This window comes from Tachysurus vachellii, chromosome 2 (genome assembly GCF_030014155.1).
Source record: "Tachysurus vachellii isolate PV-2020 chromosome 2, HZAU_Pvac_v1, whole genome shotgun sequence".
In the NCBI taxonomy this organism is placed as follows: domain Eukaryota; kingdom Metazoa; phylum Chordata; class Actinopteri; order Siluriformes; family Bagridae; genus Tachysurus; species Tachysurus vachellii.
Genome location: NC_083461.1, coordinates 31,705,860 through 31,730,376, shown reverse-complemented (window position 1 = coordinate 31,730,376; position 24,517 = coordinate 31,705,860). Strand labels below are relative to the sequence as shown.

General features: G+C 37.9%; 1 protein-coding gene across 1 annotated transcript in view; it reads right to left on the bottom strand.

The window, feature by feature from the left end:
• LOC132841765 (phospholipid-transporting ATPase ABCA1-like) overlaps positions 1-24,517 on the bottom strand; it is a 139,332-nt gene that overhangs the window by 63,809 nt on the left and 51,006 nt on the right. Inside the window, exons 13-16 of the mRNA XM_060864281.1 lie at positions 21,563-21,759; positions 18,539-18,715; positions 9,431-9,653; positions 4,448-4,669 (exon numbers count right to left, since the gene is read on the bottom strand). Of these exons, the coding sequence (XP_060720264.1) occupies positions 4,448-4,669; positions 9,431-9,653; positions 18,539-18,715; positions 21,563-21,759 (819 nt within the window). The remainder of the gene's footprint in view (positions 1-4,447; positions 4,670-9,430; positions 9,654-18,538; positions 18,716-21,562; positions 21,760-24,517) is intronic.

The window sequence follows — 24,517 nt, the reverse complement described above, 5'->3', positions numbered from 1 at the left end:
TTTTTTATCTAATTTTATCTAAAATTATAAAAAATAAAATTTGCACTTTTACAGGATTTTACAGCTTATTTACATATTATTTACTGTTACTTATTTAGAGAAGGTTCATGTCTAATGTAAAATAACAAAACATTTAACCTTGAATAAAATTTCAGGGTTGTTTTTTCACATTTAAAAGTCTAGGACACCGTCATGGAGAGATAAAGTCTAGATAAAATTACATTTTTATTTGTGCATATTCTGTTTATTATTTCCATAAGCCACATTAAATATGTTTAGTCAAAAAAAACAGCATACAAATTGGCAAACGGTCATCAATCGACCATCTAAAGTCAATCGTCACCTATCTTTTGGTGGGTCTGTGTCCCTTGTAGCCTCAAATTCTAAATCAGCTGTAATGCTGACATCTTAATTGGAAATATCATGTTACTTGTGCTTGTCGCTGATATAAAATATGTGTGTTATCTTGGTTACCTGAGTACGGCTCATACAGTACAGTACATACATGATGTCCAAACAGATGAAATCATCTTCCACAACACATCGTTCTGAGGTAAATATACTTACAACAACTTAGCAACTTGCTAATTCTCAAAAACACACACGCACGCACAGATACACGCACACAGTGGGCAGGTGTGTAATTGTGTTTGGCATGCCAGCGGTGTACCGAGCCCTCTCTGACTCTCCCCAAGGAGACATAGTCCCTTGACTGTCATTAATATAAATGTAAATTATTCTCCTCATCCAAATGCAGTTTTGTGAATACGTTATCAAAACAATGGCACTGCTATGCCTTGCCCTTAACTGGAGTGCATTCTTTTTCCAGATATAAAGCACTCTCCTCTCGGGTACAGAGAAAAAAGCAGGAGAGTGTGAGTGTAAGACTGTAAGTCTGGAAGGAAGATGATTGTGTGTCACTAATGATTCAATGCTCTTCTTTGAATCTAGAATGACTTAAGATTTTGTATATAATGTGGAGGTCATTTGTACTTTGCCTTTATGAACCATCTTAGTTTTGTTTGTAAAAAAACATTCTATCAAATGTAATTGCTTCTTTTTCACAAAATGTGAGCAAACTAGTAGCCTACAGTAACTGGAAGCTCTGTGATCCTGACCAGGCATAAACCTTTATGTCAATTTTAAAGAAAAAAAACTAACAAACAAAAAAAATTGTAGTGCCTTGGGTCTTTTGCCTTATGCTGAGTGCTTCCTTTTCTCATGAACTATATCTACTGAGGATATATTAATGTTAAAAACAACAAACACTCATTTTGTGTTATCTTTAACACAATCGGTATGTTACACTGTTTAGCATTGTTGTTATTTCTTTTTTTTCTTTCCTTTGTTTTGTGTTAAAACTATGTGTTAAATATGTGTTAAAATCTACACATTACTTTGATAGTGAATGCTGTTTGAACTTAGTTACACAACTCTAACTGAGATTTCTAAAATATTAGTGTAGCTTTTATAGCAAGTGAACCACAAGATGTGATTGTGATTATTATTAAAATATTTTGTCATAATTTATTTATTTATTTATTTACAAAAAACCCCCAAGTACCAAAAATAAAGAAAGTTCTTCATTCAAGTCTTTATGAAAGGTCTTTAAAATCCAAACACTATCCACAATAGATTAATTAGTTAATCTATAGATTAACATAAGTATACAAATAATCATATCTGCGTAGTGAGATAGTGTTGATTTTTTCTAAACAGCGTAATTGCAGTTCAGCAGAAATATAGCGTATATATAATGAACTACTCACAGAATTGTAGCTTATTAGCTAAAAGATGAGACTACTGTATACAGATCTCTGAGGCTAATGAACTTAGCTAGCCTAGCTAGCAGAAATCAGGTCATGTTAGCATGCTAGCTGAAACCCACACCAGTTGTTGGGACTAGAGGAAGTTTAAAATGCACAAACGTAGAAAAACTCACCAAAACAAAAAAGTTCTCTATATCAACAACTGAGCAACGATGATAAAGTCCTTTATCTTTGATAACTATATATAACTATGATAACTACCTATAATAAAGTAATAGGTGTGGTTGAATCAAATAAGATTATTTGATTCAGAATTATTGTAAATACGAGTTGCCCACAGGGAAGTTGTAATTTATTTTAACTGAGTTACCAAGAGTCTCAAATTTTCTATACTGAATCACAGATTTTGTAATTTTTCAAAATGTAGCTAATTATTAGTGCTTGCCAATCGATTCATATTCTTTTTCTGTAACCATTAGCATCAGCAACCATTCTATGCATGTTTTATATTTTTACACTATAGAAATATCTTATATTTAAAAAAATACCATTATTGATCAACAGGCTGACTGACTCATACTGTATGTGTTATGGTGTCAAAATTAAGCAGAAGTAATATGTCTGAATAACCCTTGTGTTGTACAGTGTTTCATGTCCTTTCTGACAACAAAGCATGTGAACATGATATATCTGTAACGGGGAAGATGGATGGAAGCTGGTGAATGCAGTGTTAAACCTGACATTGTAATCCGTATTTAAAAATGCTGCAATTATTCTACCAATTATATTTAAAGCTAATCAGTTGATTTCAATTAGCGTGAATACTAACAAACTTCGGAAAATGAAGTGGACTTGAATGAAGTCCATCATAGCACATTTCTTGTGAATTTTTATTCCTGCAAAGGACTTACAAATGAATACATTTCTTCTTTGTCTGAAGCTTGATAAATGAGGCTGAATGTTAAGTGAGTGTATATTCCGGTATCTTCTTATTGTAAATCATTTATTATCTTATTGTTCCTTGAATTCTCTCTCTCTCTCTCTCTCTCTCTCTCTCTCTCTCTCTCTCTCTCTCTCTCTCTCTCTCTCTCTCTCTCAGGCACACACAGTTGTGACACATGCCTAGACTGATGTGAACAGTATATTTTTCTCTCCGTCAGAGGTGCAGTGACTCACTCAATGACGCTTCCTGTCAAAAGAAAGAAGCTGTCATTTACACAGAGGGCCGGCGGTGGAGTCACATCAAAATGTCCCTCCAAATCACACACACACACACACACACACACACACACACACACACACACACACACACACACACACACACACAGTGACTGGGATGTGCTGTTTTTGACCAATGAAAACAAAGGCATATAGCATACAATTAACACACACACACACCCTGCAGCTATGGGCTGACATACACACAGTATCATTAGACAACACAGCTATAAATCTGTGCAGCCATAACGAGGGTGATGTGTCAGTCTTAATCCGACACAATGAGAATCTTCTGACTGCACCAAACCCACACACTCACACACACAGACACACACATGCCTTGTTTTCTCTGTCTGCAGGCATGCGGCGATGAAGATTAAAACGCTCTCTCCTTCGTTTCCTCCTCCCTCTATCTAAAGGACACTCCACAGGATGAATAAGCAGGACGTGAGCTAAAGGTCACTTGGATGAGGCGAATCGAGAGTGAAGCCACTACGCACCATTTATTACTGTTCTCCACCTCAAAGGCCAAAGCACCCGCCTATTATTCTTGATTTGGAACAATAGCCGCTAGGTTGACCATGCGTGGAAAACACACTGCGTCTCGCGCTCTGATGTGTTTCCACCCACGTTTGTGTCATGTGAGACAAAGTGCTCAAAAGGCTCTGCCTTTTCATTATCATTTTGAACATGTAGATGAATGTGTGTCACAAAAAAAAATTAATTTTGAACTTTTGTTTGTATTCTACGTATGTATTACATCGTCATTTATTTATTTCTCTTTGAAATGTCAAATCTTTCAAGTTTCAAGCCATTTGGTAGTAAATGTTCCATCTATCCTGGACTGTGACTTCCAAAGAAACAGACACAGATAGTTTCTATAATTATTTTTATTTTTTTTCTTTTTTGCACTCGTATAATCAAGTTTTATAATTTTTTTACAGACTGATGTCCCAGTCTGGGTGTATTTCTGCCTCATGACTAATGTTCCTGGATCTATGAATACCTAGGATACTTTAGTAAAGATAAATGAATAAGTATTTTTTACAGAAGTTTATTAATGAGTAAATTTATAAATAATTTATAATAAATAAATTTATACTACAGTGTCATTCGGAGTCTGGAGTCTATTTCAGAAGGACTCAGGGCACAACCTGGGGGACACACTGGATGGGATGCCGGGCCAATGCACGGCACAATCACACACACTCATTCACACACTATGGGCAAAGTTAAGATGCTAATGAGTCTAAAGGGGATGTTTTTGGACAGGGGGAGGAAACCGGAGTACCTGGTGGAAACTTCTGTCTTCTGTCTAGGTTAACTATTAGCTATTATAAAAATAATAGATATAACTAACAAAAATAAATAATAGTAGAATGCACTTAGTATCCTATTATTTAGGTTTACCATAGCAACAACAGTTATATAGGTATGGATAACAAAGAACATAGACTCACCGTGCCAAGCTTGGCTCGGAAGGTCATGACGTCTCTCCAGGCATAACAGAGCACATGGGGTAGGTAGAGGAGGAAGTAGATGAGTCCCCCACAGGCGGCAGCCAGATTTGCTCGTGAGAAAAAGACACTGATGAAGAAAGACTGCATGACTGTGGCTAGGCAGAACACCATCAGGAACACGAAGATCACGGATGGGTCGCTGTATCTCAGAACCTTCCCATACTATGGATAAAGAGAGAGATGCAGAAACGTATGGCCCTTTCATAGAGAAGTCGGGAAGGCCAGAGTTAAGGCCTCTGAACCTCGCAAGATGAGCTCGATTAGAATAATTCATGCTGTAAAGCTAATGAAAGTGTATTCTTGTTGCGCATGCATCAGCTGACACACAGACGATAAGGCTTTCTCAGCATGTCACAATTAGAAAAGAGACGCAACAACATGCCACCGGGGACTCACGAGCATCACGTACAAAAGCAACTGATTGCTAATGCATGGGGTGCTGAAAAATGACACAGCGCTGAGAACAGGAAAATATAGAGAGGGAGGGGGTATTGGGGAGGTTAGAGCAGGGGGTTTTGATTAAAAAGACTCATTTGAGATGATTAGACAAGACCTTGGCATTGTGGCTATGGAAGGGAGGGAGTGAACAGCTTGCGAGAGCACGTATGAAGCTGAGAATTATCAGCGGGTCACAGAGCCACGGCTCTCGCATGCTCTCGCCTGCTGCTTCAGATGATTAACCTCCACGTTACAGAGCCACACGGCCACCTTCCAACACTGGCATTGTGCTGCTGCAGGGCCTTCCGGCAAACTGACCCTGGAACACCTGGTCCCTCCAAAGGTCAGCATGCTTCAATAGAGCTGTGGCTGAACCACCCGACCCTGGAACAGGTGTTTAGATTTAGCCTGTTGGGAAAACTTAACCCTCGGCATATTGTTTGCAATGCTAATAAGCTCCATTGTTATGGCTTTGTTAACAATCCGAAAGTAACTCAGGCCTTACTTTTCAACTGTTCCTGGTAGGGTTTTTTTTCCAGTGAGTTGCTTTTGCATTGCACAACTCCAGTGTTGTCAAAATGGCTGCCATTAAATCACAGCAAATTAGCACTAATCACCTTGAGGATGGTTGTGAGAAGGAGTGCACTGATGCAGAGAGGAATAAAGCTGCTTATGCTCCAGCTCAGCCAGTAGATGCTGTTCTTCAGGCCCATCATTCGAACTGTCTCCTTTAGACGGAGCTCTTTTTCCTGCACCACCCCTTTCACTATGAGCGCTACAGAGTAGATCCATGCTAATGTCATGTACATGGGCAGTGAGCGTGATAATGAGCGCAGGAACCTATAAAACACACAGAAATTCATACACACATGTATCTTAATACACAACTGCCTTATTATGAATATTTTTGGAGTACATCCATGCTAATGATATATCCATGCTAGCCCTTGGTACGACATGTAGAGGCTTCTTTGAGTAAATACAAGTATATCAAATACACAACAACCTGTATACACACAAAAATCCTTGACCTTGACAAAATCCATGCTAATAGCACTTACTATGGATGCAAAGCTTCAACTAGCGCTAGCTAATACTTTCTCACTGACACAAGTGTTTCAACCCATTCAAATGCTTGTTCTCTGTGAGCAAAAGTGTCTATGGTGAATCACATCCTTTTAGTCTAGAATAAGGATAAATCTAACTCTCTTTCCAGCTAGCACTAATAGTAGATCCACTACTGCAGGGAACCTGGAGTCTATCCTATGGAACATGGTCACAACAAGGGGGATGCCCTGGATCCATTTGCACTATCACTTTGGGCAATTTTAGAGATGCCAATCAGCCTTCAATGCCTGTTGTCCAAAAGTACCCAGATAAAACCCCCAAATTACATGGAGAACAATTAACCTCCATGCACAACAGGGTGAAGGTGCTATTCAAACCCCTAACCCCAGAAGTGTGAGGCAAAGGTTAGGGTTATCATGTGTAAGAAAAATCCAAACAATGTTATAAAGAAGAGAGACTTGGGCTGATTTCTTTTCCATATGTACTGGTTATGTACTGGTTATGTACTGGGTGTACAAATTACACAAAGGACAGATGACAAAAACCATTCATGCTTTTTTAAAGAAAGGGTAATGATTTTCAGCCATGTTTGGTATTCATAGGAAACACAGTATGAACATTATAAAAGAGATGAGACCTTGTAAGAAAATGCACTGCTCAGCCCTAATACTTTCATTGTCAACCTTTTTTCCATCTAATATCACTGTTGGTGGCAAGAAGTGGGTTTTCAATCAAGATTTGAAAAATGAGAATTGCACAGTCTTGGAGTTGGAACTGCGTTGCTAAATCTTGTACCACCCATGGAGGTCATTCTGAAGGTAAGGACCTTGAAGAGTGTCCTCTCAGTAGGGCACATGAGAGGATTTATTGGTGAAAAAGCTCAGCCAGGTAAGTCTGACGAAAAGCTTCGTAGGCAAGACAGAGAACATTCAATATTGTTCACTTGAAACAACTCAGTGTGGATTGAATACGGTAATAAACACAAATCTTTGTTAAACAGTCACCTTGAACACTTTTATGCAACAATCCTTACAATCGTGTGATAGAGTATGCAATGCATAACATCATGCAGGTGTAGGTCAAGGGCTTAAGATGAAGACAAAATAATACAGGATCTAAAAATATACAGAAAGATTACCAGGTTAGATTCTTGTTCTTTGAGGACACTCAGTTCAATAGCTTTTTAATTTGTATAGTGCTTTTATTTATGGATAATGTCACAAATCCGCATGGACATAAATGATAAATTTTAATTGCACAGTTCTAAGGTGATGGTGAAAAGGTGATGATGAAAACTTCCTTAGACAATAGTATATGGAAACTTTGAGCAGAACCAGACTCAACCAGACTGTGTTTAATTTGTTTAACACAGGATAGTGTAATTGTTTACCTTCTATAATTGTGTATTATATGGACAAAAACTTTGGCTTAATCAGAAAATTCACTCTAGTGTTAACACATTGTCACTTATAGAGACTTGAGTGGTAAATTCATTCATTCATTCATTTTCTACCGCTTATCCGAACTTCTCGGTTCACGGGGAGCCTGTGCCTATCTCAGGCGAGTGGTAAATTGTTTGTAGCAATTGCAGTCCAAAGACATCTTCATGGTTTCGAATGAATGCTATCAAAGGTAATCCCATGTATCTCTAAAATGTCCTTATGAGACCATCTTCAGCAGCAGCGAGCAGCCTCCATGTGATAAGTACTGCAACCAGAAGCAGGATAGATCAGTCAGGTCTGACGAGCAGAAGAGGTCAGGAAGGGGTAACTGGTATCTATGAGTAGACCTCAATGTGGTCTTCTGTTGTTGTAGTCTATTCACCTTATGGTTTGATGTTGTTGTGAACTTTGAGATTCCGTTCTGCCAAACAAGGTTATCAAGAGTGCTTATTGAGTCAGCTCCAGCCAGCCTGACCTTTTTATCCTTTCTTCCTCTTTCATGAACACAACGTTTGGATTCTTATTGCTTGCCTTGATAGACTCGGTAACTCTAGAGACTGTTGCATGTTAAAAATCCCTAAAGAACCAACAACATGAATTACGAGTGTCCAAATTACTGATATCACACAGACATTTAGCGTTCTGATTTGTAATTTAGGTATCAACTCTTGACCTGTATCTGCATGATGGTGCCACATGATTGGATAATTGTATGCACGTGCAGGTGTGCAGAGGCAACGTTCAGAAATACATGTTTGGAGTGATTGCACTGCAGTATAACACCATCACTGCCACCCATACAACATTAACACACTTCAGATCAGCATGAAATTCTCATTTAGAGCTAGTTTATAATACCCATACACACACTCGCCACTTAAGAAGCAGCACACTAACTCAATTTAGTTTGATTAACGTTAATAAACGGCTGATTGGCTGGCTAGGCCATCATACTGATGGGTGCATTATCATTCCTCCCACTGCTGTGATATGAATTATATTTACTACAGCTTTCTCCAATTAAACTGCGCAGAATTGATTTAGCCGTCTAAACGGGGCAAACCGTCTCTTTATTCTATTCCGCCGGCATTACAGAGGCCTTCAATTTAGCTCCTAATAATTCATTAAAGCTTTCTTTTAATGAAAGAGAGAAATGAGGATGCCCTCTGCGGAGGAGAATGAAATAGTGGCGCTGCGTCAGACCGTAAAGAGATCTGTTCTCATATATACGGTCTGGATGACTCGAGGCAGTTAGAAAACAACAGAATAATGTGACTCTGTCTGTTAGAGAGCAGGATGCAAATATGCAGCTCAGAGCACCAAACTTTATCTTCTGTAGCACTAAATGAGACACATATTCCTAAAAATGAGAGTACATTTTTTATGACAGATGACACATTACTGAAAAAAAAAAGAGAAAGCAAACGGGCTGCCGGGGAAGGCGGAGCTTATCACAAATCATTGTTCACCTTGTTAATACCATGCATACCATCAATTAACATAATTACACAATTCAGGAATCAAAGTTCAGGGTATGATTTTTTTTTGCAGTTCCACATTAATGTTTCTGTAATTATTTCCTCCGAGAGCAAAAGCGACAAACCCACAAAGCACGGCCACTTCATGAATAAAGGGCCACTCAACCTTAACACTTAATACTTTCCCCAGTGAAATTAAAAAGCGTTTTTTCTTTTTCTTCAGCACTCTCAAACAATGCAGATGTGCTGAATTACATTTAGCCTTCACTGAGCAAGGAATTGATTTGATTTTTTATTGTTATTCAACAATGCATGAGCTATCAGGCTAAAGTACTAAAGCAAAGCTTACTTTTTATAACTAGCCCGCGTGCTCTGTGGGCAATGCTGATTTATTTTACTGTAACTATTCTACTGATTAACTGATTCCTTTGATTTGATAAATGATACGGTATGATTCTGATTCGTTTTTGATTGACTCATTGATGGCTCACACTGACCTTTACCATTATGCTAATCAGTGCGCATGGCACTGTTAGCAATACTATGTTCTCTGTGAACCAGGAAAACCAGAGCGCTCCATTTCTCACACCCACCACTCGGAGAACCTCCTTCAGCCGCAGTTCCTTCTCCAGGACCAGACCTTTGATGGTCTGGCAAACCGTGTACATGAAGGCCAACACCAGGAACATTGGCAGGATGGTGGAAATGGATGACACAAAGCTGTGAGAAGCATCAGATCAGTCAGAGGTCAGGTAACACAACCATGGATATGGATCTTGATTGACATTTGCAAGGCTATCTATTTTAGTTTATTGCTCCAAAATTATTTGCACCCTAAATGAAAATAAGCAAAATTCACAAATAGGTATAGAATATCACTGCACGTCTTGCTATATCTTGCATCTAATGCTAATGTGGTTGAAGAATATCTTAGACACTACATGCAGAAATTTTAATACTAAAGAGCTGTCTCTTAATTTCAGCCCACTGTATAAAAATCCCAAAGCAGAGACTGACATTTTCAAAGCAAATCATTAGGTTTTGATCCAGATTTTTTATTTTTTTTGCTACAGATGTGTAATCGGAGCAGTCCTGCATACACTACTTTGGGTGTCTGTTTATCTGGTTTATCTACAGACAGTTACATTTTCACAAGAACTTCTGGACCACCAGTCACTAAACATGACAACAATGTTGACAACCGGAACACTCACTGTAACGTTTCACTTTTAACAGTATGCCAGCACTGTCGTTCCATTCTGCCAAAGGAATGGAGCTCATCTTACTGGACATTTTCAATTAGAATAAACTGATGAATTTTTTTTTTTTGCCGGATTTCTGACCTAAAATCAGGCAGGACACCGTTGGTATTTTTAAACAGACCTTGCACAGAATTTTAGTGGTTAAAGTTTCAGGTCATAGGGGCTTGATACCCTTTATTTTGAAGACATACTTCAGACTTTTTAGGGAGAAGTCTTTACAAAAATATTGCCCCTAGTAGGCATGGTAAAAACAGAAATAGTTATAAAAAATATTGCACCTTTAATGTTTCCAATGCAGAAAAACAAGACAGACGCTAAGGGGCGATTACTTTTGCAACCCACTGTATTCTTCTGTACACCTTTTTGTTTGTAATGTACTTTTGCAAAGTCTTGAATGTGTCACTACAATTATGAGACTTGGTATTGTGTTGCTTTAGACAAAACTTAAGCTTTTGTGGAAAGAGCTGATAAAAGAGCATGACTATAGATAAAGTACAATCTGTGGTATTGATTCTGACAGCATGGCTTACTGCTGAAACTCTCTCTCTCTCTCTCTCTCTCACACACACACACACACACACACACACACACACACACACACACACACACACACACACACACACACACAGATGATTGTGTAGAGTCTGAAATGATCTCTCCTATGTTTTTAATTAGAGCTGAGCTTCTTTATGGATCAGAAGACAGCAGTCCTTTCATATATCCTTCATTCCCTGTCCATCTCTCTCTCTCTCTCTCTCTCTCTCTCACACACACACACACATTCAGCCCGTATCTTCAGCGGCCCATATTTCTCTGTCAGCGTGATGTATGGTTTGATGCTGTTAGGATACAATAACAGTAGATTAAACAACCTTCATAAGGCCACTGAAATGTCAGGTTGAAATCTGCGCCATATCCGGTGTAACAAAGTGCTGTCTCGGCACAATTAGCCGTCTGTGTGGATATATAACACACTCACCGTTTGACAGTCGATACTCTTTGTAAATAAAGTAGAATGAAACCCCAGAACCAATCCCCCCTTTCCTCACCTCCAACACACACACAAACACACACACACAAACACACATCTTTGTCTCTTTCTTTGTCTCTTTTCTCCTCGTCTTTCTTGTTCTCCATCTGCGAGCTCACTTTGAAGTGTGATTTGTTATGCGAAACGGAAACATCACCATTATAGCACACCACGGTTCTTTTAAAAGACACTCAATTACTGATGGAGGGAGAACAGGAATGGAGGTAGGAGAGACAGAGATACACAGAGGTTCGGGGCCGATCCTTGGGGAACATAAACGACACTTACATATTATAGCTCACACATGCGTTAATTGTAGATTAGCACGAGTCCTTTGGGACGGAGACAAAACTATTTAAGAGATGAGAGGAACTTATTACTTAGTACTTATCCATCCCTAATAGAGCTCTAGACACATACACACAACGACACATCTTATAGATGAACCAGGAAAGACATATACATACTATCAGAACACTTTTTTATATATGATATTTTATTTATTTATTTATTTATTTTTATTTAAAACTATTTACATTTTCAATATATTATTTCCTATTGCTACCTGTTCATGCAATCATGTAATCATCTTTTTGCTACCTAGGTAAAATAAATAAATAAATAAATAAATAAATAAATAATAATAATAATAATAATAATAATAATAATAATAATAATAATAATAATAATAATAAATAGGTAATTATATTTTCTATTTTTTTTCTTTTATTTATTACATATATACATATATTCTCTTCTCATTTTCCCTTTGCAGGTAATTCCTTTTTTGTATTTTTGTATTTTTTTTATCTTTATTATTTAGTTTTCTGTATTTTCTGTATATTCTTTATATTATACTCTGTTGTGAAATATTGTTTTACACCGACAGTGTATGTTTTTGATAAATAGAAGTCAAGCATGTGTGTGTGTGTGTTTGTGTGTGTGCCTGCAAGGTGTTGAACTTTCTTCAGCAATCCAAACTTTTCAAAATAAGCTTTATGTATCCTACTTATTATTCACAAAGCTGAGCGAGCAGACGCCTGTGCGGTCCGGTGAGACCTGAATTTCATCTGAATAAACCATACCTTAAAAAACAAAAGAACATTACGCAGACTTATTGCAGGAGGATGAGGATGAAGCAAGTTAGTTTTCAAACTCATCATCTCTTGGATATGGCACGTCACGTAGCGACTGCTTTCTGATGGGTAGGAAAAAGCAATGAGACGCCCAAGTGCCTTAAATTACATTTGAATTTCAGATGAGGCATTTTCTTAGCAACTCTACATGTTTACACACAGAATGACAGAGAATACAATTCCAAATGTATTCCTCTCTCTCTCTTTCTCTCTCTCTCTCTCTCTCTCTCTCTCTCTCTCTGGGTTCTTTGTTGTGTATAATTTATGAACGAAATGGCTGTTTGGAGCATTAATAATTGATGCTGGCCGGCTGTGTCCGCTGGGAAAAAGGAGGGAAAATGGCTAAGGGAGCCGGAGGATTGCTCGGTTTTTATGCTCTCTATTCATCTCTGGTTCTCCTTCTGTCACACGCACAGGATCAACGTGACCTTGTTGTTTAGCAGTGGCCGCTAAATGAAGTCAGAGAACCCGGAGAAAAGGGGGATTTGTTCTTCATTACCTGTCCATCATTCCCGTCTCGGTCTCCTGCACTGTCTCTGGAGAGATCAGAAGTGCATCGAGAAAAAAAATCAAATAAAAACGTAGGAAAAAACTAAAATGTCCGTCAGTGGCGATGTTACTAAGGATCGTTCAGAATGCCAAGGAGAAGTGATGGGAGTTGCATAGTAGGATTGGCAATGATTATAACTGTGTTTTATTTTGTAAAATAATACATGAGCATCCAAAAATTCGCTTGTGTAAAGGACTCCAGCAGGGCACAGTGAAACGCCCTCTCGGCAGGCTCAATTGATCTTGGTATGAGATCATTTAACACTGTCATTTCAATGTACCAATTTAAAGATCACTAGGATATAACATGAGATGAGCATTACATTAGAACTGGAACACTTGCAGGGCAATGGGGTGTAATGCTGTGGCATTTTCCGTATCTGTTTAGTGCTACAAATATCCATATATATTTGAATTAAAAAACGGAGGTGGGCGTGGCCTAAACCGGTTGTTGTCAGTGTTTTCAGTGTTCAGCCTGCCATTTGGGCTTTGTGGGATTGTTATTGGGCCTAATTTCTAATATATAAAAGCATGTAGACTAATTTATCAACTCTGACGAGAAAGTGACTAAACAATGTTTGCAGTGACTAAACATCATTTTCTGTCTGTTTCACACATAAGCTTCATATCTGGCTATTTACTGTCACCTGAATAAAGTACAGTAATAACCTTAAAGTTTTTGCTGATTTTTCATTTTATATTCTTTTGTCTCCTGGAGAACACTGCCAGTCTCAACCAGATGCTATGTGCAACTTTCTAGCGAACTTGTAATTGTGGATTGTTTGAAGTCATTCAACACTTACAAGTCTTTAGACTCAAATAAACTGCACATAGAATGTATATCTATAGAATATATATACCTAAGTATATAGAAATATATATATATATATATATATATATATATATATGTATACATGACTATATATATATATATATATATATATATATATATATATATATATATATATATATATATACACATATATATATATATATATATATGTATATATATATATATATATATATATATATATATATATATATATGTATATATATATATATATATATATATATATATATATATATATATATATATATATATATATATATATATATATATAGTCATGATTCAGCCCGGACTTTTGGCCATGTGCTATTGTTGTCGTCACGTGTCTGCCCCGCCTTCGTCTGCTCCTCCCTGTCACCACACCTGCTCCTCATTGTCATCATTGTCTTTTATATTTAAGTGAGCCGCATTGCCGATGGCAGCGCGGAATCATTAGTTACGTTTACCCCTCGTTATGTCTAGTCTCTGTTAAATGTCGTCATTGTATTGTTTCAGTTATTGTCATTTCTGTCTTTGTCATCTTTATTTATTAAACCCCCTTCATTTGAAGCTATCCTGCGTACGGGTCTGCCTCCTTCCATCCCAGGTTGTGACATATATTCATTCATTCGTTCATTTTCTACCACTTATCCGAACTACCTCGGGTCACGGGGAGCCTGTGCCTATCTCAGGCGTCATCTGGCATCAAGGCAGGATACACCCTGGACGGAGTGCCAACCCATCGCAGGGCACACACACACACTCATTCACTCACACACTCACACACTACGGACAATTTTCCAGAGATGCCAATCAACCTACCATGCATGTCTTTGGACCGGGGGAGGAAACCGGAGTACCCGGAAGAAACCCCCGAGGCACGGGGAGAACATGAAAACTCCACACACACAAGGCGGAGGCGGGAATCGAACCCCCCACATATATATACTACATAAAAATTATAAAAACAACGTAGACAAACCGTTAAAAATAGGCGTATATTGAAAATATATAGAATGAAAAAAAATGAGTAACACAAGTAAGCACAAGCTATTGTTAATTTTGCTGAGGTAGTATCCAGTCCAAGAATAAATTACATGTCATGCTGAAAGATCTGGCAGTGACTGTGCAATTTTGCATCAAAATAATCTGCTCATACCTCATCAGTTCATTAAGGCTGCTTTGTTCTCACAGGTCATTAAATGACTTATGAGACACACAAATGTCGCAAATCACACCCCATTCATTCCAATACTGTACAGTGCCAGCATGGATATGAGTGACGCTAAAGCTATCCTTGCATAAATGCAGGAAGCATCGTCAAGGACCATTCGTTTGATGAACCAGCAGCAAATGACTCAATTTAAGATGAAATGTACTCCATCTTTCCCAATGCAGTTGAGCTAATCTTGAGATAATGTTGCTTCAAAATACTAGCGGCAAACAGGCATGGATTGAGATCTATAAAACATGATTTCCGAGCCCCTGTGTGCTACGGCTTAATCAATAAACACATTATCACTGGTGCCAGATGCAATGTGATCCTGCACTAATGTCTTCATTGAGCTTGCCGTCAATGAAACCAAGCAAACCAGATGTACGCCACACACTTCACCACGCCACCCTCTGATCTTCCAGTTCCAGCATCTCTAACCTCCAAAGATTTCTGCAAGGAAGAAATGCATCAAGCCTCTTCTAAGTTCTAGCACGTGGGCGGTGGAATGAACTTAGCCTAGATGTCGGAACAGCTGAATCACTAGCGGTCTCCAAACTACCAAGCTTCAAACGATCTACCTGATCCTGAATTACTTAAACTAGCAATTAAAAAAATCTTTGTGCTCTTCTTGTGTTGTAGAAAATTCTTCTGCAAAAGAAGTTGAACTCTGTCTTTTGTAGCATTTCCAGGCATTTATCTTCCACTCTTCAGAACCCTTCAGCTGACCTTTACCTTTATTTCATGTGGTACAGGTTCTTTCTGTTATTTATGTTTGATGATAATGAACATCATACACGTTTTGTTCTTTAAAATATTCTGTACTTGCTGTATTTCCTCCTAACTGGTCTTTAAACTGACGGTATTCTTAGTCTGTAGACTAGTGAACCAGTATCGACGTATTCATTCATTCATTCATTCATTCATTCATTCATTCATTCATTCAGATGATGATGATGCTCTAAATGTAATCGTAAGTATGGGAGATTAGAATATATATCATATAAAAAATGGAAAAGAAATTGACATATTTGTGACGTTTTTCAACCAAACACATATGTACTGTATATTGGATTAATAAAATAAATAACAGCTTTCCATGATATTTTCAACAAGATATTTCTTATCCTTCTGTATGGTTCCTGTTTATGTATATTTGTTGCTATTGTGTATACCTGTATATACTGTATATATTTTCCCATCAATTTTTCTCTCTTTTCTCACAATGAATTGATGCATTCTTATGAGAGAGTTATTCTTATGTATTTACCTCAGTTGTCTTCGTGTCAGTTTACCAGCAGCGTTTTTCAGAGTAATCTATTAGCTTGTTTTTAAATTTCTTGTGTGGCCCAAACTGTTAGGCCAACTTAGGGGACATAACAAGCAAAAAATTTACGTAAGTACATTAATTTAAAAAAGCTACATCGTTATTATTGTCGGGGATTGAGTGCTTGTTTGTTAATTAGCCTGCTAATAAACCTAAATTAGCCTGCTAATACTTGCCTAGCTAGTACAACTGACACATCTTATTAAAACTTTTCTGCCTTCAGTGATTTCAGTGAGTTTTGAAGATATAGTATAACATGTCACAGTGTATCATATGATATTATATGACTATATGAATAAAATCTTGGCTAAATTTTACAACAGACTCTGAGATCGTGTGTGTTCTTTACATCAGATTTTATGATGAAGATTTAAACGCTAAACCTACAGTTTAAGAAAATAATTATATATGGTTTACAAGATTAAACCAACATTGTTTAAAACATTGTTCAGGTGAAAATAATAGAATGTTTTATGTTTTTTGTCAATTTGTAGCTGTCCTGTGTGTTTAATGTATAGGGCAGTGGTGGCTCAAGCAGTTAAGGCTATGGGTTGTTAATAAAGGTTTAAGCCCCAGCAATGTCAAGCTGCCACCTTTGGGCCCTTGAGCAAGGCTCTTAATGCTCCCTTCTCCAGCGGCACTGTATCATTGCTGACGCTGTGCTCCCATCCCAACCTCCAAAGTTAGGATATGCGAAGAAAGATGCATTCTGTTCCAATATTAATCTTATTTTGCCCTCCTATTGGTTACTTTTAGACTTTCCATACACTGTCTACAATTTCTACTCTATAATTCAGGACACTGTTATTTTTGATTGTGAGAGAAAAAAATAATATAATAAAATAAAATACAAAATTAATTGCCTGTCATCACAGGGAATTCAATTTTGCCTTCCTAACCTCTTACCCTTATCACTTGTGTCTAAATCAGCAGTGTCCAATCATATCCTCAAAGGTCCAGTGTGGGTGCAGGTTTTCATTCCAGTCAAGCAGGAGCTGCACCTGATTCCACCTGTTTAATCATCTTGGCTTTCAATAGACTCAATGTGGCTTCGGCTTGGTTGGAATGAAACCCTGCACCCACACTGACTCTTTCTGGATAGATTAGACTCCTCTGCTGTAAGTAACCTTTGAGGAAACATTTTAGCATTGTGTTTAGTTTTGTTGTGTCTTCTTTGTTGGCTTATATCATTGTATTCCCAAATTTCCTTTTGTTAAACACTGAAAAAACTAAATATTATTATAGTAGTACTAATTATAATAGTAATAAATAATAATAATAATAATAATAATAATAATAATTACTATTATTATTACTACTACTACTACTATGATAATAATAATAATAATAATAATAATAATAATAATAATAATAATAATAATAATAATAGCAATAATACTAATTATTGCTATTATTATTATTATTATTATTATTATTATTATTATTATTATTATCTTCTTTGGTGTAAATTAATTTATTTTTGTCCTTGTGCCCAGTGTTTTCATTCTACATTCTACAGAATAATTCTTTAATGTATTTAAAAAAAAATCATCTTTTCTCAAATCTTCTGTCTGTACTTATTTTACCTTCTTATAAAATTCTGTAAAATAACAACTTTGAAAATTTGTTATCTTTTTCCCTGAAAGCTGTATTACTAAAATATTTCATTGTGCAACTTCTTATTATTATTCCTGGAAAGATAAATGGCCCTAATATTTTACAGCTCATCTGTGCCACTTGATCAAAGTAAAAGTATTGTTATTGATCAGGTTTGCCTATTTTTTTTTTTTACAGGATATTTTTACAGAATATAGCATAAAATATCAATAACCTCATCAGTGATGAGCAATGAGAAGTTTTTTTTTCCCTTAGTGTTTTTCCATTTTATCAGCATTCATTAAATAGTAGACTTTAATATCAACTTTTGACATTTATATACCAAGAGAATGTAATGACCAAAAAAATGAGAGAGAGAGCAAGAAAGAGAGAGGGAGAGAGAGAACGAGAGAGAGAGAGAGAGAGAGAGAGAGAGAGAGAGAGAGAGAGAGAGAGAGAGAGAGAGAGAGAGAGAGAGATTCATTTCCAGTTGGAAATTTGTCCCTGTTTAGAATGTCCGAGTAAAATGCCTCTGTACAATGAGCTTTATTGAAGTAATAAGTCACACACCCACTCATACCCTTAATGCACCCCAACACACACACACACACACACACACACACACACATACTGTATATTACATAGCCAAGCAAAATCTGTACTCACGCATCATCTACAACGCAGGGATAAGGCATCTGTTGCACATAGACACCCAGAGTTTCCCTGACCCCCGTGTGGGTCTGGATGATCGCATGGTCCAGCATGTCCTGCAGATACAAAAAGCCTCCTCTCACATAGCGTAGGTCATTAAACGGGTTATCACGAGCCGACGGAAACCAGGACCTGCAATTAAGAAAACCACACGCACCTTAACAAAAAGACTCTAATATCACAAACAAAAGGCTTCACATTTTAAATAAATGGTTCTAGTATCGTGTCATTTCTGAAATACGAGATTTAGGTGAAGAAATGAGTATCAATTTACTGTATGCACATTTGAGATAAAAAACAGTGTTGAAGAGGAAACCCTCTATGTCAGGTTCTATATAGGACCTTCCTACTGCACTGTATATAACAAGCTCCAAATATATATCAAACATAACATTAAAACCACTGAGAGGTGACGTGAATAACATTGATTATCGCATTACAATGGCACCTGTCAAGGGATTGGATATATTAGGCAGCAAGTGAAGGCAAGCCAGTGGAGGCAGTGTGATGCTCTGGGTAATATTCTGCTGGGAAACCTTGTGTCCTGTCGTTCATGTGGATGGAACTTTGACATGTACCACCTTCCTGAACACCTTCCTTGTTGTAGACAAAGTATACTCCTTTATGGCAACACAATGGCAGTGTGCTTTTTAAGTAGGATCATGTGCTCTGCTACACTGCAAAAATTATTCAGTGACTGAGATTTCCTAAATTTTCCCAAATTCGATCAAGCATCTGAGGAATAATCTGGAAAATAAGTCTGATCCATGAAGGTCTTGTATCTGCTGCTAACGTCTGGGTGCCAGATTCCACCGCACATTTTCATAGGTCGTATGAAAGATTGTAGAGTCCAGATCCAACGTTCAGAGCTGTTTTGGTGTCACAAGGAACATCTACACCATATTACACAATAGGACAACTTACACAAGGCTTTTTATGTTCTGTCTTATGAATATAAAACAGGCTTTACAACAGCTGGAACTGTCACTATAATAACCAATTTAATCATTGCACTCTTCTGACAGACTTTATTTTCTTTTTCCATCTGGGCTCCCAGGAAAACAGCAAAGCACAAAGCAGCATGACCCAGATTGAGTAAATGTTTTAGCGCCTCATCCAGAGCTTCTGTTATAATCATGTTCGACTGAAATGTTCGAAAAAAATCCCTGAGTACACATGCAGAGATTAAATATACACAGAGAGTGACAGTGGTCAGCGCTTTCCCGTGCTAGAGGGAACATCGATTTGGAACATCACATAGATTTGTCCTGACAAGAGGAAAAGAATTAGACTGTCCTTGCATTTGTCAAAACAAAGAATGTGTTCAGAGCGGCGTGTTTTCTGAGGGCGAAGGAAAAAGAAATTCAGCTGTGTTCATATAGAAAGGATCTTGAACAATTTGAAGTTATTAGTTATAAAATTCATTCTATGAATCCTTGGAATTCGGAAGGAATTCGGAATTCGGAAGGCTGAGTATCCGAATCGAGACATCGTTAGGCTGACATATCAAAACAAACTAACAAGTGATGTGACATACGGCTAAGTACGGTGACCCATACTCAGAATTCATTCTCTGCATTTTACCCATCCAAAGTGCACACACACAGCAGTGAACACACACACACCGTGAACACACACCTGGAGCAGTGGGCAGCCTTTTATGCTGCGGTGCCCGGGGAGCAGTTGGGGGGGTTCGGTGCCTTGCTCAAGCGCACCTCAATCGTGGCCGGCCCGAGACTTGAACCCACAACTTTAGTGTTAGGAGTCAAACTCTCTAACTATTAGGCCAAGACTTCCCCCAAGAGCTAATAAGAGCTAACAAAAACTTTAGCTGTGGCGGAATCAACCTTGAATCTTCTGTTGAACTCAGAAACAGCAAAAAGGTAAGACACATAAGAATAAGGAATATAACTGTATTAATTATTCTATTACTGCTTAAAAAACATTTTCAAAACAGTTACCCAAATAAAATAAAAAAAAACCTTATATGAAATAATACCACTGAAATTTTTATTTCATCTCCAATTTTTCAGGTGAACTACCAATAGTCTTGTGTTTCTAGAACTATAAAAATTTGTGAAGCTTTTTAGGTCTGTGAACGTAAAGCTAAATTAGTAATAATTTCTTGAAACTCTTCATTTTATTATATTCTTATTAAATAGTGGGAAAAAAGTTTGAGTATATTCAGTCTTTCCACTTGTTTGAATTGTATTATTTATTTATTCGTGGTGTTGACAGTAGAGTCTCATTCCATAAATTTCAAATATACCTTGGAAGTTGTTGCTATAGAAGCACTAATGCATTAGAATTATCATGCTAATATAAACACCTTCTGACTAATCCAAAATCAAAAATTCAACAGCAGTGTGTTCAACCTTTTTAACAGATTATTAAATAGCTATTTGCTTAGTGTATATATGGCAGCTTTAGAGATTTCACATTCATTCATTTTCTACCGCTTATCCAAACTACCTCGGGTCACGGGGAGCATGTGCCTCTCAGGCGTCATTGGGCATCAAGGCAGGATACACCCTGGACGGAGTGCCAACCCATCGCAGGGCACACACACACTCTTATTCACTCACACACTACGGACAATTTTCCAGAGATGCCAATCAACCTACCATGCATGTCTTTGGACCAGGGGAGGAAACCAGAGTACCCGGACGAAACCCCCGAGGCACGGGGAGAACATGCAAACTCCACACATACAAGGCGGAGGTGGGATTCGAACCCCCAACCCTGGAGGTGTGAGGCGAACGTGCTAACCACTAAGCCACCGTGTCCCCCATGAGATTTCACATCATAAATCGAATTATTACTCGCACGTGTATTAAAATAGCTATTACTAAATATAAAAGCAAACTTAAAGCATTCTGCTGTCTGAAGATCTTTCTGTTATAGTCTGAAGTGTGAGTTTCCTGAAAGTAAAAGAACAAATAATGTGTCTTTGTAACGTGAGGCTGTCGCTGCACACACCTGTCTTTAATCTTATCCGTCCTCTCGGTTTCCTCGACGTCCATGCGGATCTTATATCTGACGAGCGATGGGCTGCCTGAGTCCAGGTCTGTGAAAACGACTCCAGCCCAAAACTTCTCCTGATCCAGCAGCTTGAGGGCACGTTCCACTAACACGCTCTCACTGGCCATGGCTTCAAACTTGTTCAGATCGAAGCACTGCAATACATGCACACACACACAGCAATCACACACAGACTCTTTATAAGCAAATCAGCATAACAGTGAGTTCGTGTTGGGATGGAGGAAAGAACAGCAGATGAAAAAGATAAATGGTTACATTGACAGACAGGGCAAAAGAGTGATTTGTAGGTGTGAGGTCCAGTCTCTCATCTGTTTGCAGCTTCCATTCACTCTCTTTCTTTCAGCTCTAATGAGCCGTCATGGGTGATGGGCCAAGGCCAGAGTACTGCAGAGTGTCTAACCAATATCAGACAGAACACAGCACAACTGACATGTACACACTGAAGCCACAACCTATCAGCTTCAATAAGGCCCCATAGCAGCATGTAGGAGGTACTGCACATTAGCTACTTCTCCTGCAGTCAGTGGATTCCCAGCTTGCAGAAGTAAAGAAAACAATAGATTTTGCTTTTTGTTTTTTTTTTTCAATAAAAAAAAGTAGAACCTACAGAATTATTGACAATTAAAAAAAAATAATAATAAAAATCAAAATTTAAATTCAAATTCACTACAAAATTTTAATTTAAAATGGCACACCTGTCATATGTATATTAACATTCCGATTTACTGCACTGCCTAGGGGGGCACGGTGGCTTAGTGGTTAGCACGTTTGCCTCACACCTCCAGGGTTGGGGGTTAGATTCCCGCCTCCACCTTGTGTGTGTGTGGAGTTTGCATGTTCTCCCCGTGCCTCGGGGGTTTCCTCCTGGTACTCCGGTTTCCTCCCCCGGTCCAAAGACATGCATGGTAGGTTGATTGGCATCTCTGGAAAATTGTCTGTAGTGTGTGATTGCGTGAGTGAATGAGAGTGTGTGTGTGCCCTGCAATGGGTTGGCACTCCGTCCAGGGTGTATCCTGCCTTGATGCCTGAGATTCCCCCAGCTCCCCGTGACCCCAGATAGTTCGGATAAGCGGGAGAAAATTAATGTACTGCCTAAGAAAGATGATTTCAATTTGATTTAGTTTTATTTGTATAATGCTTTAACAAGTTTTGCAAAGTAGCTTTACAGAAATAAAAAATAAAAACGTCATAATAAAAATTAAAACAAATTTCAATGATTTAAACGTTCTTTCATAATACATTTCAGCGTGAGCACATGAATAAATCTAAAATCCTTCATTGTCAGACCTTATGAATGTCATATTCGCTGTGAGGTGGGGAAGCAAATTACCCCTCTTCTCTTATCCATCATACTGCACACCAGCTTCTAAATGTCTTTTCAAACAATTTTGCTTCTTTATTCAAATAAGCTGCAATTTGTGAATGCATGACCTTGTAGCATTGCCTTGAAGCACCAATTAATTAGTACATTTTCAAAGATTCTGTTTAGTCGGTTCCACTCAACTGATTTTTGAATTAATTTAGAAATTCCTAAATGCTATATTTAACTGTTATTCCTCATTCCAACCCCTACTGCAGGAGTTTTAGATGAAAATCAGAAGCTTCCATTGTTCTACTGTAATGTGCAATCATGGTTGTAATTGGACAAATAGAGTTGCTTTCAATGCAGAGTATTTGGTTAGGTAACTATGAGAGGTAGAGCTTAGCAACGTACAGGTCAGGAAAAAGAGAGAGATTGAGAGAATGGCCTCCAGTCAAATAGCACCATGGGAAACCACAAAGCATTGCCGAGAAATGTGTAATGTCATAGTAACAAAGCAAAGAAGTGATACTAGCATCACTTTAATGGACTGAAACTTCCTGTTCTCTATGAGGAAATATTCTTTCTTACTTAGCCTACTTCCTGTTCACTTAGTCTTCTCTCCTAATTTATGTTCATTTTATTAAAGCATTTTCAGTGGCAGTTGCCTTTTTGACCGTTTTAATAGATGGCATGCCTTTTTTTGGTACACCGCAGCAATCCATAAAAAACTTCTCCAATACTCGACTGCGACAAAGTTCTTCCGTTCAATAAGGCCATTAATTTAATCAGAAATATGAATCACCACTACCATCAGCGAAGCAAATGCCATCCATCACAAGAGGGAGAAATATGCAGATGAAAAATGGAAAGAAATGAAAATGAGAGGCAAACATGACAGGAAAATGGAAAAGACATGCAATGGGGAGTACAAAAATAAAATCAAGCATATTTACATTACTTCAGTATGCAAAGTGGTTATCTGACCAAATATAAGGCAGCGTATCAGTGGGGGTCTGAGAGAGACGTTTTCGCAGTTGTATACACATTTATGAGAGTGGAAAATTGAGGGCTGAGGCTTCAGTTCAATTATGCTCTTGTCACTTACATGTTATTTCTTTTCCATTAAATGCAACACCCAGGAGGCCTCTCATGGTTCTCTTTCAAGATATGAACCCTGAATGAATAGAGTACATATGACCATACTGGTCCTGAAGAGCTATCATTGTGTTGACTTGAAAATCACTCATATTGATAGAGATATTGATGCTATTCATCTGAGCACATCTGAATTTTACCACTCTGCTCCTGCTGCTCTATCACTCTCTAAGGTTTTATCCATTTTGCAAAGTTGAACACCTACCAAGCTCCTGGAAACCTACCACTGGGCAGAATTTAGCGCTTGCCATGTTCCTGTAGACCTATACAAGTTTAGTGTCTACCAAAGTGTGGGGACCTACCACTATGCAGAATTTAGTATTTACCAATGTTTTGGAAACTAGCAAGCATTTAGCACATAAACATGCTCATAGAGATCCACTAACCTACACCTTCAAGCCTATTCCTGGATATCCAGTAGACAGAGTTGTTCA